Here is a 15,076-nt window from a genome sequence, read left to right as displayed (position 1 = left end):
TATTTTTCCTGTCCTTACTATTCAAGATAAAAGCTTCAAATTTTGTACACACTTGTAGTATACCTCTTAGTATTTTTCAGTTGATTTTCATATCTGTGGGGTAACACAGGGGTGTCCAGAGAGGCTCAAAATTAAAAAAAAAAACAGAGAAAAATCCCGATTTCTCTTACAATTTCCCGCCTCAGGGACATGACAGAAAAATGTGAATGGTACTGTTTAAAAGACTGCTCTATTATATGAATGGTACTGTGAAAAAAACGAAGTATTCTCCATGATCCTAAGATAAATAGAGATGATACTGTAGCCGCTTGACTGAAAGTCTATAATTTACCTTAAAAAAAGGGCAAAACCTAAAATTAGTAAAGAAAGGTAAATGTTTGAATTAATGAAAATCAAGAGAGGTGATTAAGTAACCCGGGAAATTAGGTAGGGTAAGAGGATGCTTCCTTTTTCTTCTATGAATAAATAAAACTTCAGATTCACTACTAAATTTTTGTATCATTCACCACTCTGCAATTCTTTGTATTAAAACTGCAATCAGTATATTCCAGCTTCAACTTGTCTCAACATTTTCTTTCAAGTAAAAACGTACAGAGGTAAAACTGAAGATTTTCATTTTTTTTTTTTCTAAAATCAGTTAAGTTAAAATGAGATTACAAATATTGAATGTGTGTTTACAGATCAAATGGGATTTTATACGCTTCAAGTTGACATTCTTGCTTGTTAATAGAAAATGTTCTTTCTGGCAGAATTTCAAAGTTTTTTTCTTACTGCAACTATTTCGTAATTGCTCATTCAAGAACTGTGCTGCGGACTTATAAACAAAATGTCCTACATTTACTATCCTATATTTTTTTCTTTGCTTACCTGGCAATTCTGATGCAATATATGAATCGCGCGCAGCGGTATAATTATAAACAGAATCGCTGGTTCCTTAAATGTAATATTTTACTCTATTAATAATGAATTTTAGATGAGTGATTAAAAATCAGGATGAAAACACAATACGTTATCCAGTTCTTTTACCGTGTTTAGTTTATACACCCTGTCACTGAGCAATTTAGAAGCTAAAGTAAAGATTACGGTTCGATCATCTTGAATATGATGCAACGTGGACGTATTGGCTGTAATATCCGTGTTGGGTGCCGAGTTCTTAACGTTGCAAAGGTAATTTTAATATTATTGTAGAATATACATTTTATTAGTATATGAGATGAAGATTAAGGATTCGGGGGTACATTTTAGGAATTTTACTGTTAACGTATTCATTTTTAAAGGAAAACCCGTATATGGATAATTTATTTAGAAGGCTCCAAACATGTACTAATTTCTTGGCGGCTGCTGCCCACCAACTGAGCACTCATTTATAATATGCTGTAAGAAGCACGCTACACACTTACATAAAGTATAAATAATATACTTGCAAACTTGTATACTATTAAAATGATTTAATCGTGAGAAATATACTCCAACGTGTGCTAGATGGTCATTTCAAGCAAGATTTCTATCAAATTCGGTTCAGTGCAGGGTGAAGCTTTTGGGACAGTTCATAGGGAGCAGGTAAATCGAAAGTGGATATACGAATACCAGGGGAGAGGGCGTCAAGAACAATACCCGCACCATCCTGTGCTAGGTGTTCGCTACAATTGAGTTTTGCATTATGAACTATACTTTTTAACCGATCTTCACAAATGACCTACGTGTTTTCCACTATCATAAGTAAGTTTTTTTTTTTAATCATTATTTTTCCTTTCTGAATTAACGAATCTTAGCGGTAAATTTTAATAAAATTGTTTCCGTATTCTTATCATACACATTAAAGTAGGTTGTAATATATGTAGTGAATTCTACTGCATATAGTAAAATGCATTTTTCTATATATATAATGTATAGATCTGTATACATTCAATAATTACGGCATTGATTAAGAATAGGTTATTTTTATGTTTAACATGAGAGAGTGCATATAATAGAGAATTGTGTAAGATATTAACTTAATTGCTGTATCGCCGGACCAATTTTAGGAAATTTACCGGGTCAATCGGAGAATTTGTTTATGAGGAAGAGTGATTGAAAGTCAGGTAAGGGGAATAGTAAAAGCTCAGAAAGTGATTTCATTTGCTAGCTGTTTTTGATGTTCTAAGCGGCACTGTATGTGGAAGCGGATGGACTATTTCGCGGAGAGGTACACTTGTTTTACTATACGGATCCATAAATTGTAATATGTAGAGAAAAATTTGGTCAAATCTTTAGTCTGCCTATTTCATGTCGAGAACAGAGCCCAACCAACCCCTGCGGGGCTTTTAACCCGTTCCTACTACTACTCCTACTCCTACTACAACTTATACTATGGATCCGTATAGTAAAACTGCGAACCTAATAACATAATCTAACGTAACTTAATGTAATCCAACCAAATATAACCGAATGCAGTATATTTTGCTCCATTTTTTCGATTTTCAAATTGGTGCGGCGATACAGCAATAATGCCTTAACTTTACAGTCGAATGAATTTTTCACAACGCACAAAACCAGTATTTCATGTTTACAGGTGTAATGAAACAAGTGTGAAACCATTAGGAAGGCTATACTAGAGTTAAAGTGAACAAATGTATATCAGAGACGAATATGCAGTTATTAGGTAATAGGACCTACTAATTTCCACCGTCGGAATATTCCTGCACAGTGTATTAAAATAGGGTAAGCTTTACAATACTCTCTCCAGCTGCGCATCTATAAGTAGGATCGCTTTAAAAGGGTGAAGTAGAGTAGGGTTGGGTAGAGTACAGTAAGATAAGGATAAATATGAATTTATTCTGAAGTTGGTCGTCCGCCTGGTTTTTGATAAAAAGCGTAATAACAGCTACGAAAATTGTAAAATCAAAATTTTTAGGGCCGTTTTAAAAGGGTATAGCAGTGTAGGGCAGCAAGGGTAAAGTAAGGAAAGGATAAGTAGGTTGGGTTGGGTCGAGTTAGGTTATGATTAGGGAAATTTGGACCCATTTTGTTAAAATTAATGGGGAGTAATATCTCATCTCTGCGTAAGATGCCAGTTGGAGGGTCTCTGTACGCCTGTTGCCATGTTCAGAATAGAAATGCTCGTTACTTTCCCACCATTGAACCAGGCAGTAACCTTGCGCGAAGTAGTTCCCTCCTCTTCTCAGATAGTTCCATATTTTAACTGCTTATGAAAAATGAACTTCCACTCTTCTTACATGTAAAGTTAACCCGCAAAAGTATATTTTATGTACACAAGTATAGAGTTACAAGTTCTCTAACCTATGCTATGTTATGCGATATCGTGAATTTTTTCACTATTTTCGTTTATTCGCATACCCTCTTCGTGTGGCAGGAGAGAATGTAGCGTTCAGTTTTTCCCCTACAATTTTTTTTGAATATTCTCTTTATAATGTTTTTGTCTGTTTTCATTTGTTTATGTAATTCTGATTATGGTTCACTCTTTTGGTTTGGTGTGTTTGTGACTGTTTAACTAGTGTCTTTACAATTGTCGAAGTTAGTCTATAATTTGTATGCTGTGCTTTAAAAAAAATCCATAAATAAAAAGTAAGTTAAACTATTCACCGTCGGGAATTGCGCGGCAAGAAAAGTAGAGAAGATCGGAGTGTCGTTGCTTATCTCACAATAATTGTTGAAATGAACAAATTGATGAGCAGGAGAAGTATATCTTTTACGCGCCTGCTCACTGTGGACAAACCCCGTAACTACCACGCGAGGACCCTGCTGCGCTTCTTCCCTAACTCATTTAGATAGCATTCTCGCTTTTAGTGCCCAGCTAGCCAAAAGTAGGTTTGTGTTTTTTGCAGTCATTTAGCCAAAAGTAGGTTTGTGTTTTTTGCATAGTCATATTTATACCCGTAAGGGGAAGTCCTCGTAAAGTTAATCTTCACCAATTAATGGTACTCCTACCCTAAGAAACAATTTCTAAGATGCTGAGACATTCTAAGTGAATGTCCTGATGAAGTATTTTCATATAATAGTATGTTTTTTTTTTTTTTTTTTCAAAGATATATATGTTCACATGCGTATTATCAATCTGTACGGCATTATTTGGGCATATGCCAGAGGGATGACACTCCACAACGGTTTAGGGAATCATTTAAAGCAACATGCTTTTTTAACTTGGACTATTCGTAGTCTACTCCATAATTGCGACAATAGCTCACGGTCTTCTGCTTTCCTCTATCTAAACCTCAGTGTTCTCCGTCTTTCCGGTCCACACTGGGCAACAATGTAAATCCCCTCTTGTAAACATGAAAAGTGACACTGGAATAATCGTTGTTATGGCATATTAGTACACCCATATTGTTAATGTGAATGTGTCAGTGAGCTGGCGCTAAGGAAGGCGGAGAAGGGGAAAGTGGAGTATTGGTGATTTATGTTAGACCAAGAACAGTGGTCTGGTGACTCCAGAATCACTATTAATTCTCGGGTCGATGTGTAAAGTAGAATAACTCCAAAAAGTTTATTTTGAGATAAACAAAATTTAAATGTTATTTTGAGATAAACGAACCATCTACCGTCGATCACACTGTTACCGCGAGATTCAAAATTAAATACCTTCACAACCAGTGATGATAATAAGATACTGCTATATACATACCGGTACGGAAGAATATGGGCTTTGTTTGTAGCCTGGTTTTACTTTTTTTTTTTTTTTTTTTTAACCAATGGTTTAAACCAAAAACGAAAATTGTTCGTAAAAAGTGTAAGTGTTCGTAAAATCTTGATGAACACACGTTTGTGGATTATCACGTTCACTCCCGTATATTATTCGTATTATATTCGGGCCTAAATTCCCCATTCATTACTGAAAGAGATTATACTATAAAAGCAACTTTTTTTTAAATAAGTTTAGCAATGTTTCTATTGTGATTTTTTTATAGTTTGTTATTATTGTTATGCAATTGGAATCTAAATATTATTTCGTTTTAATAATGTTTACTATTGATAAAATATATCGAAATGCCGTGCTTTTTGGAGGAGGGGGGGGGGGAGAGTTGAGTTGATTTTAGTTTAGTGTCGCTTTCAGCAGCGAGGCCATATGAGACGTGGGCCTACTGATTAATGTCGAATCCGAAGCACATGAGCTCCCGCCTTAAATCGAAACCGGGTCCCCCACGCCAAAGGCGCGTATGCTAACCGCTTAGCCACGAGGGAGCTCAAGGGGGGGGGGTCATACAAACCCTACGAGAGGGATTATTGAAATCAAAAGTATCTTTGGTATCTATTTATGTATAAATGGGTCAGAGCCAAAGTGGACTCAAATAATTCTTGTTTTTATTCACTTTTCTTAGTGATATGCAAATTAAGTCGTTGTATTTCTTTAACTTGGACTAATAAAAGTCGTACTGAACTAACTTGGACTAAATTAGTTCTTTTGTACTCTGCAGTATTTTGAAATTGTCCATAAATAATTCTGTATAATGGTTTTACTTGTGCAACTGTTTATCTTTTGTCCTGAAATGACTCGAAAATTATATTAACCAGTATGTAAGATCGGTACAACGTATTTTAATCTGGAGTCTTTCGTAAGTGAGTCGGCAGACGTATCGCATTTGTGGCCAATTAGGCCCGGTTTCGAGTTCATATGGAGGACAATTTCCCTCATATGTAAACCGAGAAGCGCTTTGGATTCCGCTTTAAGCTTATGTAACTCCTTCCAGTATAACCGGGTTGTTACATAATAACACCAAAATGAAACAAACTTATTTCTGTCCATATGTGATATAAATACAAACAGCAAATTATTATTATTATTATTTAAAAAAAAAAACTGGTTTAAACCCAAAAACCCGGTTAAAAGAAAAAGAAAGTTTTTTTTTTCAGTAAAAAACATGGTTCCTGCCAACTCTGGTTTGTAGCTAGATAATTCAGCTTTCACATTTCTGGAGATACCTCTCTTTGTACATCCATCTGAAAATTATATTTTATCTTCCATAATTTTATGCTTGTACCTATAATTTTTAAATAGGAAAATAAAGTGCTAATATTTTTGTTCTGGTGCAATGCATAAATGGTTATTTTTTTTTTTTTTTTTTTTTTTTTAAGACCTGTCTACTTATTAGAAACTATTAAAAGCTGTTTAGCTATTGGGCACATATTCATTAAAACAAAAAAAAAAAAAAAAAACTGATTTTCTTTGTGCTTGTGGGCTTTGTTACTTTACTTGTATATTTCTTTCCTCTTTGAGGACGTCTTCACCATTTTTATTGTGTCACATGATCCTTACTTTACATCTCCTGTTGTAGTTTTTGTTTTCATTGTTTCTTATTAATAATATACATTTAATTTGCAGAAGCCAGACCAATATAGCATTGGCACATTGGTCATGGTTCCGAATTAATTGAATTTGATTTTGCAATTTTTACAAGAGGGATGCTCTATCTAGAATGGAAGATAATCATATTAAACAATTTTCAGTGAGCGATAAATGACAATCCATCATTTACAGTAAAAAGAAAGAAAAAAAAAAAATATAGTCAGACATTGCATGTAGAAAGAATTCTTTCTTTATTTATAGTGCATTTGAATACGCGATCAACACAACATATAATACAAAAAAGATTACTCTATCAGCTAGATACAAAATATGCACATAATATACGTAACCTTACAATGCATAGTGGGACAGATATAGGTCATAGTGGTAAATAATCTGTTCTTTCCTACATAACGGTATGCAGTTGCTAATGCATGTTGAACCAGATTGAGAACGTTCGAAGCTAGTTGTAATTCCACAGTTTCCGCATAGATGGCACTATTAAGCGTACTGGTACTTCCGTTACTCATGTTTGTTTTCTCTTATAAAACTATTTTTTACACAGAAAATTAAAAAAAAAAAAATGCATTGTAGGGTTAAAGCATTCGAAGAAAGTACAAGGATGCATCGAAGCCAGTTATCATTTGGTGTATTTGACAGCTGTGTCTCGTATACAACTATTACATATATACAGATCACCCTCAACACGTTATTTTAGTTTTAATAAGTAAGTATTACTCTGGTCAGAAAGTTCATAATTTATTACTTTTAAATATTAGGCCCTTTGAGGCATTTTAAAATAAACATATTCTGATTCTTCTCAATTAATAGGAATAATTATACAATAGATTTCGTCTGTCTTCAGATTGAAATTCGTAAAATTAACATTTTGTGCACTCTAATCGTGCCTGCTTTCCTGGGCTGAAGTGGCTCAATAGTATACCGCCAACTTGCGGTGCTAAGGGTCCTTAGTTCGATTCCAAGCGAACTTATGGTGGATTACATCGCATCCGTGGGTTTTCTCGGCGTTTTTTCATTTCCTTCCAAATTATCATTCCACCATTCATAAACAACCATTCACTTGAATTAATCATCTGTCGCTTTTAGCCTAAAGAGCATAAACGATGGATAAAAAATTGTGATTTTATATTTTTGCTCAACATATAAAATATAGGCATTTACTCCCCTCCACCTATTTGATATATATGCTTTTTAATGTAAAAAAATATGCGAATAAAAGGTATGTTATTACATTTATATACATCGAAGAGCAGCTGTAAATCATTGATATCTGCAGTCACGTTAAATGTTCAAAGTAGTCACAGTTAGCATCAATACATTCCTGATTTCCTAGTGTATTAGTGCCTAAACAATTGCATTCTTCACAAAGATTGCTGTACGTGACATTTCAATTTCTTCCTGTAGTTCAACAAATGTAGCTATTTTCTGGTGGTTCTTTTCCATGAACTCATATCACCACAGTGTCTTTCTACAGGATAATTTTTCTTCTTCTTCTTCTTTTTTTCAAACAAACATTTAATTTGTTATAGGTTTTTTCCATCCAATTTTCATGTGTTTTGTGGTAAATGATCAAGGAAGTATAGGAGATTTATGGGACTAGGCTATGTTTACTGGTTTAAATTCATCTTGGGCAATTTAGAAATGCTTCAAGAAAAGCAGCATATATCCATCATTGTGGGGATTTGAGTTTTCTCCGGTAGATGGCAACCTCGCCAAAGTAAACAAGAAACATTTACGCGTACGTTCATGTCTATGACCACTAACACTTAATTTTTAATTTTATTCTTCAATCCCCTTTTGAAAATCCAAGAATGTATTTCAGTTGTAAGATTCATTGATGAATATCTGCTGTTTTTCGTAAATGATGCGTTCCTTATATTCCCGGGATCAATTTAAATCTATAAACATAGTTGCATGAATCTATCATCCTTCCTTGATCATTGCCACAAACCACATGGAAATCGAACTTCGGTTAGAAATTACAAAAGTCACCTTGTACATTACACAGAGTTTCGAATTTTTAATATCCCTTTAGAATAGCCTTCTCTCACTCCAAAGTAAATGCGCTTTTGCCATTTTGTTTGACTCTCGTGACCACCACATATTATTGGCTTTAGCGTTTGTGCTGTTATTGACATTGTTAGGAACAATATACTACTACACATTGAATCCATACTTAAATTGAGATATTAAAAAAAAAAAAAAAAAAAAAAAAAACCTACTATTGAAGTATGTATGCATTTCTGAGCTTCCCTGTAGGTATTACAATATAAATTGAAGCTTGACTTTTTATTGGTTTGAACGAAGAGAGCTCTTAGAGTCGATACGAATTAAGGATAGTAGTTGGTTCAAGATAGAGTAAATATTGATGTTACGCGAACTACATATTTCACTGAAAGCAATTTTGTTGAAATGAAGTAATATTTTCTCATTAGGTTTTTCAGGTGGTACGTTTTTCCTGACTCACATTTCCTGAAGCAAGAAAGTTGATTGAAAGTAGAGATTTAAGGTCAAGGATTTCACGGAACAAGATGGCTCCGAGCAAGAAAATTATTTGTTTATTTGATGTTGATGGAACTCTAACAGCTCCACGACAGGTAAGCAGATAATTACAGAGCTAAAAGGTTTTTTTTTTTTTTTTTTTTTTTTTTTTAATTTCTTGTCATTCATCATAATTGTGCTTCACTTAATTTATATTCAGAGGCAAAACGAAATGAAAAGTCGTAGAGTTTTGTTATGATCTTACAAGTTGAAAAGTATTTGAATTGTCGAAACAGATAAGATTACTCGAAGGAAGGAAAAAACAAATTTTACATGATTATATTCTTACGTGTTGCCAGCCGTTCGTGGTTTGTAAGAACAGGAAGTGTAGATTTTCTTTATCAGTAGATATGGACCGGCATTGAAAAAAAAAAAAAAAATTAACAAACTAGATTGGAAGGGAACTAAACCTAATATGTACACATTTTTAGTATTGTATCTTCATAGTATTTCAGTGTGTATGTACCAGTGTTGCAAAATAGATAGAAAAAAAATGGTAAACTGCCGGGAACTAATTATGGTGGTATATCAGTGGTAGAACATTTATTCAGTTCGACAATCAACTCACTGTTGTATCTTCTTGTCTTTATAATTGACCTTATGAAAATATTACGCATATCAATTTTATTATCTAAAAGTATCTGAAAGGAGAAAACAACCGATTTTTTACACACCAGATCCTCTCGAGGTGTGAATTCTATAACACAAAAAGAGTGAAAACGTGACTGACTGAACCGGGACTCGAACCCAGGATCTCCGGCATACCATGCTGATGCGTTAACTACCACGCCATCCAGTCTGTTTTCCAGAACAGTCACCCACTCTCATATACCCCTGCTTCGTGCTCTTCAGTCGGATCTTCTCTTGACAAGCTCTGGGAAGCAGACTGGTGGCGAAGTGGTTAACGCATCGGTACGATATGCCGGAGATCTGGGTTCGAGTCCCGGTCCAGTAACTTTTTCACTCTTTTTGTTCTCAAAGTCAGCTAAAACCATTGCGATGAACACAAAATTACCTTTCTACGCTTGAAAGTTGTTTCTAAGTATTGTATTTACTTCTGTAAAAGCAATGCAGGATTACTTTATGAAACAGTAAGATGCGTTTACTGCGAACATGCACTCCTTTGTAATACTGCAAACGTTTCACCGATAAAATCTTGCCTCTTCAGTGCATTGTTTTATGAAATTTTACGTTGCTTGAAGTACTGTTTCTTTAGGAATCTTCTTCCCTGTAGGGTTACTTGAAAAGAATTGCTCTTCAGTATTCTGAACCTATAAAGTCTTTCCACTATTTGAGACAATAGTTCAAGGAAAGAAGCTTATTCCTACAGCGAAGAACATTCTTTAAAAATATACTTCAGGCACCATATGATTCCCTGAAAGAATGCATTGAAAATAGCGACATTTTTTCCTGAATTGTTTGCAGTAAGTTGATTTTTTTTTCTTTCTTTTTTTTAATGTTGAACTTTCATTAATATTAGCAATTATTAGCGAATTTAAACGTTCCTAGGAAAGACAGTTTATTTTACTTGATTTGTTATTATTTTATTTAGTTTGTTTTTATTTGCATGTTTTTATTTGCAAAAGTCCATGGAAAATAACATCAGGGGTTCATAATTAAGTTCCGCACCAATAAAATGTTAATATTTGAAAGAAATTTTTTCTTAAGGGTGCACCTTTTAATTTCTTAAAGACCAAAAGCTTTGATGAAGATAAAACTAATTTTGCCATGGATTTAGAAAAGAATGGATAGCAAGAGTATATTTTAATGAAAACTAATAAACTTGTTAAAATAGAACTGCGAAGTTACAAAGCTAGGTATAAAGGAAAAGTGGTTTAATCAGTAGTATAATATAAGTTCAGTTATGAATGGGAGGAAAGTTATATTGGAGTGACAAACAGAATGTTAAAAATCTTTTTTGATTAAAGAAAGTAGCAAAGATAAACGGATTAAGATTGAAAACGCACTTTCAAGGCTTTCTAAATATTTATTTGAACATAAGCGAAAAATTAACAGTGTAAAAATTTTACATCAATCGAAAAGTCAAAATGATTGGAATATATATGGATAATTTTATAGTGTTGTAAAAAACAAAAATTCCATTTCCTAAGACGATTCTGGAAATTGCTTAAACTCATTGCTCATCATTTTAGAAGAGTTGAAGTGCTTAGTGGAATAATCGTTTTCGAGACCATGAAAGTTTTAAGTTTAACTGTACCTAAGTTTTAATATTTAAAATGTGTACATACTTTGAAAAGAACATTGTTATGGAATGTTGGATATTTATCATTGCAAATCGTAATGTACCTGCACTGCATTTTTAGTGCGAAAAATCCCTACAGAAACACAGCTTTGTACGGCAATGGTAGAAAAGTCTTAAAAGCAAACCGTCATGGACTTTGAGTACTTATAAGTAAACATATATCCAAGACCTATGAGCTTTAACATCGCCATCAGATTGTTATATTTAACCCTCTGGATAGCCCGTGTAGATATTTGCAATCCAACGCGGCTTATTGCAGGGATGCCTGGCTCCCTTTTTTCCTATAGAAACTAATAACTCCAAGGCTCACATTTGGAATATGTGTATCTCACTTCAATGACGTGGCTACGTTTCTATAGTATAGTTTCTGATGCACGGAGACCGCAAATTTGACATTACCTTTATGTCTTCCGTAGTCATTTCGATAATGTTAAATGGCTGCTTTCGTCGTGCCTTCTTGATAACGTAACCCACCGACATGGAGAATAAACTGATAGGGTTTCCCCTTTTGCCTTCTCAATGACTGAAATCAGCATCATACGATAGGAACGTGTGTCTTGAAACCAAAAATCAATGTTCTGTTGTTTCAAAATTGATGGTGTCCAGTATGTACAGCCAGACAGCCACAGTTCTTGTTCTGTCCCACGCATAAATCACTGTAAACCATAAGATATTCTTATTGTACAATGATAAGTTTGTCATCATTTAAAGGATATAGCTTCCAATTTCCTTACTACAGCGAGAAGCGACAGATTCTGACGAAACACACTTGGTCGATGATTCATCATGATAAAAATGAATACAAGATATTATGTTCATAACTGCCGCAAATAGAACGATGTCTGTGCTGATCTTTGACATCGGGACTGCTTGTTCTAAATCCATGGCTATAATTAATATATTATTACCAACATTCCGGCAGTCTTGCTGGTCTGTACGCAAGCACTGATATGCTTCCTCAGCTTTGCGAAGATGCAAGTCGTATTCAAGGGACCTAGTCGGCATATGCTAAAATATATCACATGTTTTATGTGTGTCACTACCTGGCATTTTGAATGCGACATTGAAATGATTGTTAAAATCTTGTCGATATACATATTGCTTCACAGGAGAAACGTCTTCCATACATTTTGCGACGTACAAGTCATATATCTCATGCACAGACTTAACTAACGATGTAAAACATATCACGCTCATTCAATGTCAACGAATTAACTGTACGATCGATAAAAAAAATCCGAAGATAAAATAAGGTCGTCTGTAGCTTCAACTCCACTGTCAGCGAAAATTGTTCGTGATCCAACAATAGAAAAAATGGAAGTGGCGTTGTCATTATGGATCGAAGACCGCAACCAAATAAGGGTGCCCCTGAGTGGTCCAATGGTCCGGGAGAAGGCAAAGCGTCTTTACGCTCATTTTTAAAGAACCTGATGGTAGTTGTAGTGGTGAATGTACAGATGGAGGATTTCAAGCATCGGAAGGTTGGTTCAATAAATTTAAGGTGAGACAATCATTGCATAACATTAAAATCGTTGGAGAAGCTGCATCTGCAGACACTGCTGCAGCAGCACGATATCCAAAAGAATTTGCAAACTTAGTAGCTGATGGAGGATACAAACCTGAGCAAGTATTCAATGCAGACGAAACTGCACTGTTTTGGAAGAGAATGACAAACAAAACATTCATTTCTAAAAGCGAAAAGTCTGCTCCTAGATTTAAGGCAGCAAAGGATAGAGTTACACTGCTGCTATGTTCTAATGCATCTGGAGATTGTGTCATTAAACCACTGATGCTTTACAGATCGTTAAATCCTCGGGCTTTAAGAAATCAAAACAAGGACGACCTGCCAGTGTTTAGGCGAGCTAATAAGAAAGCGTGGGTTACAAGCGCTATTTTTTGTGACTGGTTCCGGAATTGTTTTGTTTCTGAAGTTGAAACTTATTTAAAAAAAAACAGAATTTAGACTTTAAAGCAGTTCTAGTTTTGGACAATGCACCAGGTCATCCTCGCGAACTTGAAACTATGCATCCAAATATAAAAGTGACATTTTTACCTCCCAACACAACGGCTTTGCTTCAACGTATGGACCAAGGAATAATCCAGGCCTTTAAGCTGTATTACATTAGACGAACCTTCAAAATCGTATTGGATAATATGGAATATAATCCTGATATGAATGTTATGGAATGCTGGAAGAAATTTGACATAGCAAAATGCATCGTAAACATAAAAGAATCATTGGAAGAACTGAAGCCACACACATTGAAGTCATGCTGGAAAAAACTGTGGCCTGCTCTGACTGCGGAAAATGACGAAGAATGTGTGCAAATTCAAACTTTGACTGCAAACATAGCCGAAATTGCGAATGGAATAGGACGAGATGGGTTCGAACAGATAGAATCAAGTGACATTCAGGAATTGCTTGAATCGCAAGATGAAAATTTGACTGAAACCGACTTGGAGGAAATGTTAAATTCACAGCCCATTGAAAAAGAGGCTTCAACAAGCACTGGAAACGTGACATTTAATTTGAAAAATTTTAGTGAAGGTTTAAGAATGGCAAATAAGCTTTGTGATTTCTTTATGAAAATTGATCCGTCTATGGAACGAAGAGGCAAATTGCTAATGCCACTGCTGAATATCAGTCTGAATTGAAGGAGCTTTTAAAAACTGCCAAGCAAGAAAAAATTACAAAATTCTTCAAACCATTGCCTAAGCCTGAAGATAGTAATTAATCAATATGGTCAAAAACTTCAATTACAGTAAATTGATTTTTTTATATATGTATTTGTTTTTTTTATTTTTTCACCTAGGAACTAATCCCATATAAATTACTATTCCGTATTCGCGGCATATTTATGGAACATATACCCCGCGAATAAAGAGCTTTTACTGTATATGATAGGAGACATCCTCCAGCGGTTGACACCTACGGGACAAATTGAAACTTTAGTGCATGATCCTTTTCACTATCTACCGTAGTCTATTTAGATACAAAAATATATGTGTTGGTTTTTATATTATCTCGTTACTTAGCGTATCACTAACACTTGTGTAAATCAACACGTATAGTTGAACAGGAAGCTACTTCCCGTTTCAACTTAACGATAAATTAAATTTTTCCGATAATACTGTTGCAATGGTTTAGAAAATGATTTAGTTCCTTTTCGCTAGGTAGTTAAACCAGCCACAAACGTGTCATCTGCATACATAAACCATATAATATTGTTACTCTAGTGTGCTGAGAGCCAACTCAAATTTTATAGAAAAAAGAGAAGCATAGGAAATTTCCTTACATCAAAGGTAGATGTGAAAGAATAAGAAATTCCTGTAAACGTTTGAAGTATAACGATATTTATACCCCCCTCCCCCCCCCCAAAAAATGATACTGTACAAAAATTATAATTTGTTAAAGACAAAGTAAGAAATTGTGATTAAGAACTTGTATCCGGGGAGTTAAATATTCTCTCAAACTCTTTTGATGCCCACTGACATCTTGTCAGTGGCTTGTATTTTCTGCTAAACAGGTAACATATGGGTAGGTTCCTGCCTTCCTGTTAAACCCTTCTGAGAGAAAAGAATATAAAATTCTCATTTCTCAAATTATGATTAACTTGACTTCTCAAAAAAAAAAAAAAAAAAAAAAAAAAAAAAAAAATATGCTGTGAAATTGATAGACTTTTCACTATTTGGGCAGTTTGTGCATTTTTAATCACATTAATTCACTTTCCTGCCTGTTGAAGAAGAAATTGTGAATTTTGAACTCATAAAATCTGTGAAGAATAGAAAGTTAACATGGATTTGCCTTTTCAGGTTACATAAATAAGCTGGCAGACTCTAGACAATTTAGTTTTTCTTGTGGCTGATATTTTCTTCAAATAATGGGAGCGGAAATAGTGCAGAAAACTAACCATTCTAAAGATTAGAAGTTTGAAAGTTTAGTTTTATCTATTGCTTTTAAGTTTTCTTTA

The 15,076-nt window shown here is 34.4% G+C and overlaps 1 protein-coding gene across 2 annotated transcripts in view; it reads left to right on the top strand.

The window, feature by feature from the left end:
• Nucleotides 1-881: 881 nt before the first annotated feature.
• The window catches only part of Pmm2 (phosphomannomutase), a 33,957-nt gene continuing 19,762 nt past the window's right edge, over nt 882-15,076 (top strand). Inside the window, exons 1-2 of one of the 2 annotated variants that reach the window (XM_081731606.1) lie at nt 882-1,167; nt 8,737-8,898. In XM_081731606.1, coding sequence (XP_081587732.1) covers nt 8,833-8,898 — 66 coding nt within the window. In that variant the 5' untranslated portion in view covers nt 882-1,167; nt 8,737-8,832. Of the gene's footprint in view, nt 1,168-1,227; nt 1,720-8,736; nt 8,899-15,076 lie in introns of those variants that run through there. The other variant, XM_081731607.1, reaches the window with a different exon arrangement.

Source organism: Thermobia domestica, chromosome 11 (genome assembly GCF_964235325.1).
Source record: "Thermobia domestica chromosome 11, izTheDome1.hap1.1, whole genome shotgun sequence".
Classification (NCBI taxonomy): Eukaryota; Metazoa; Arthropoda; class Insecta; order Zygentoma; family Lepismatidae; genus Thermobia; species Thermobia domestica.
Note: the sequence above shows the minus strand (reverse complement) of the source record. Positions and strands in the feature narration are given on the sequence as shown.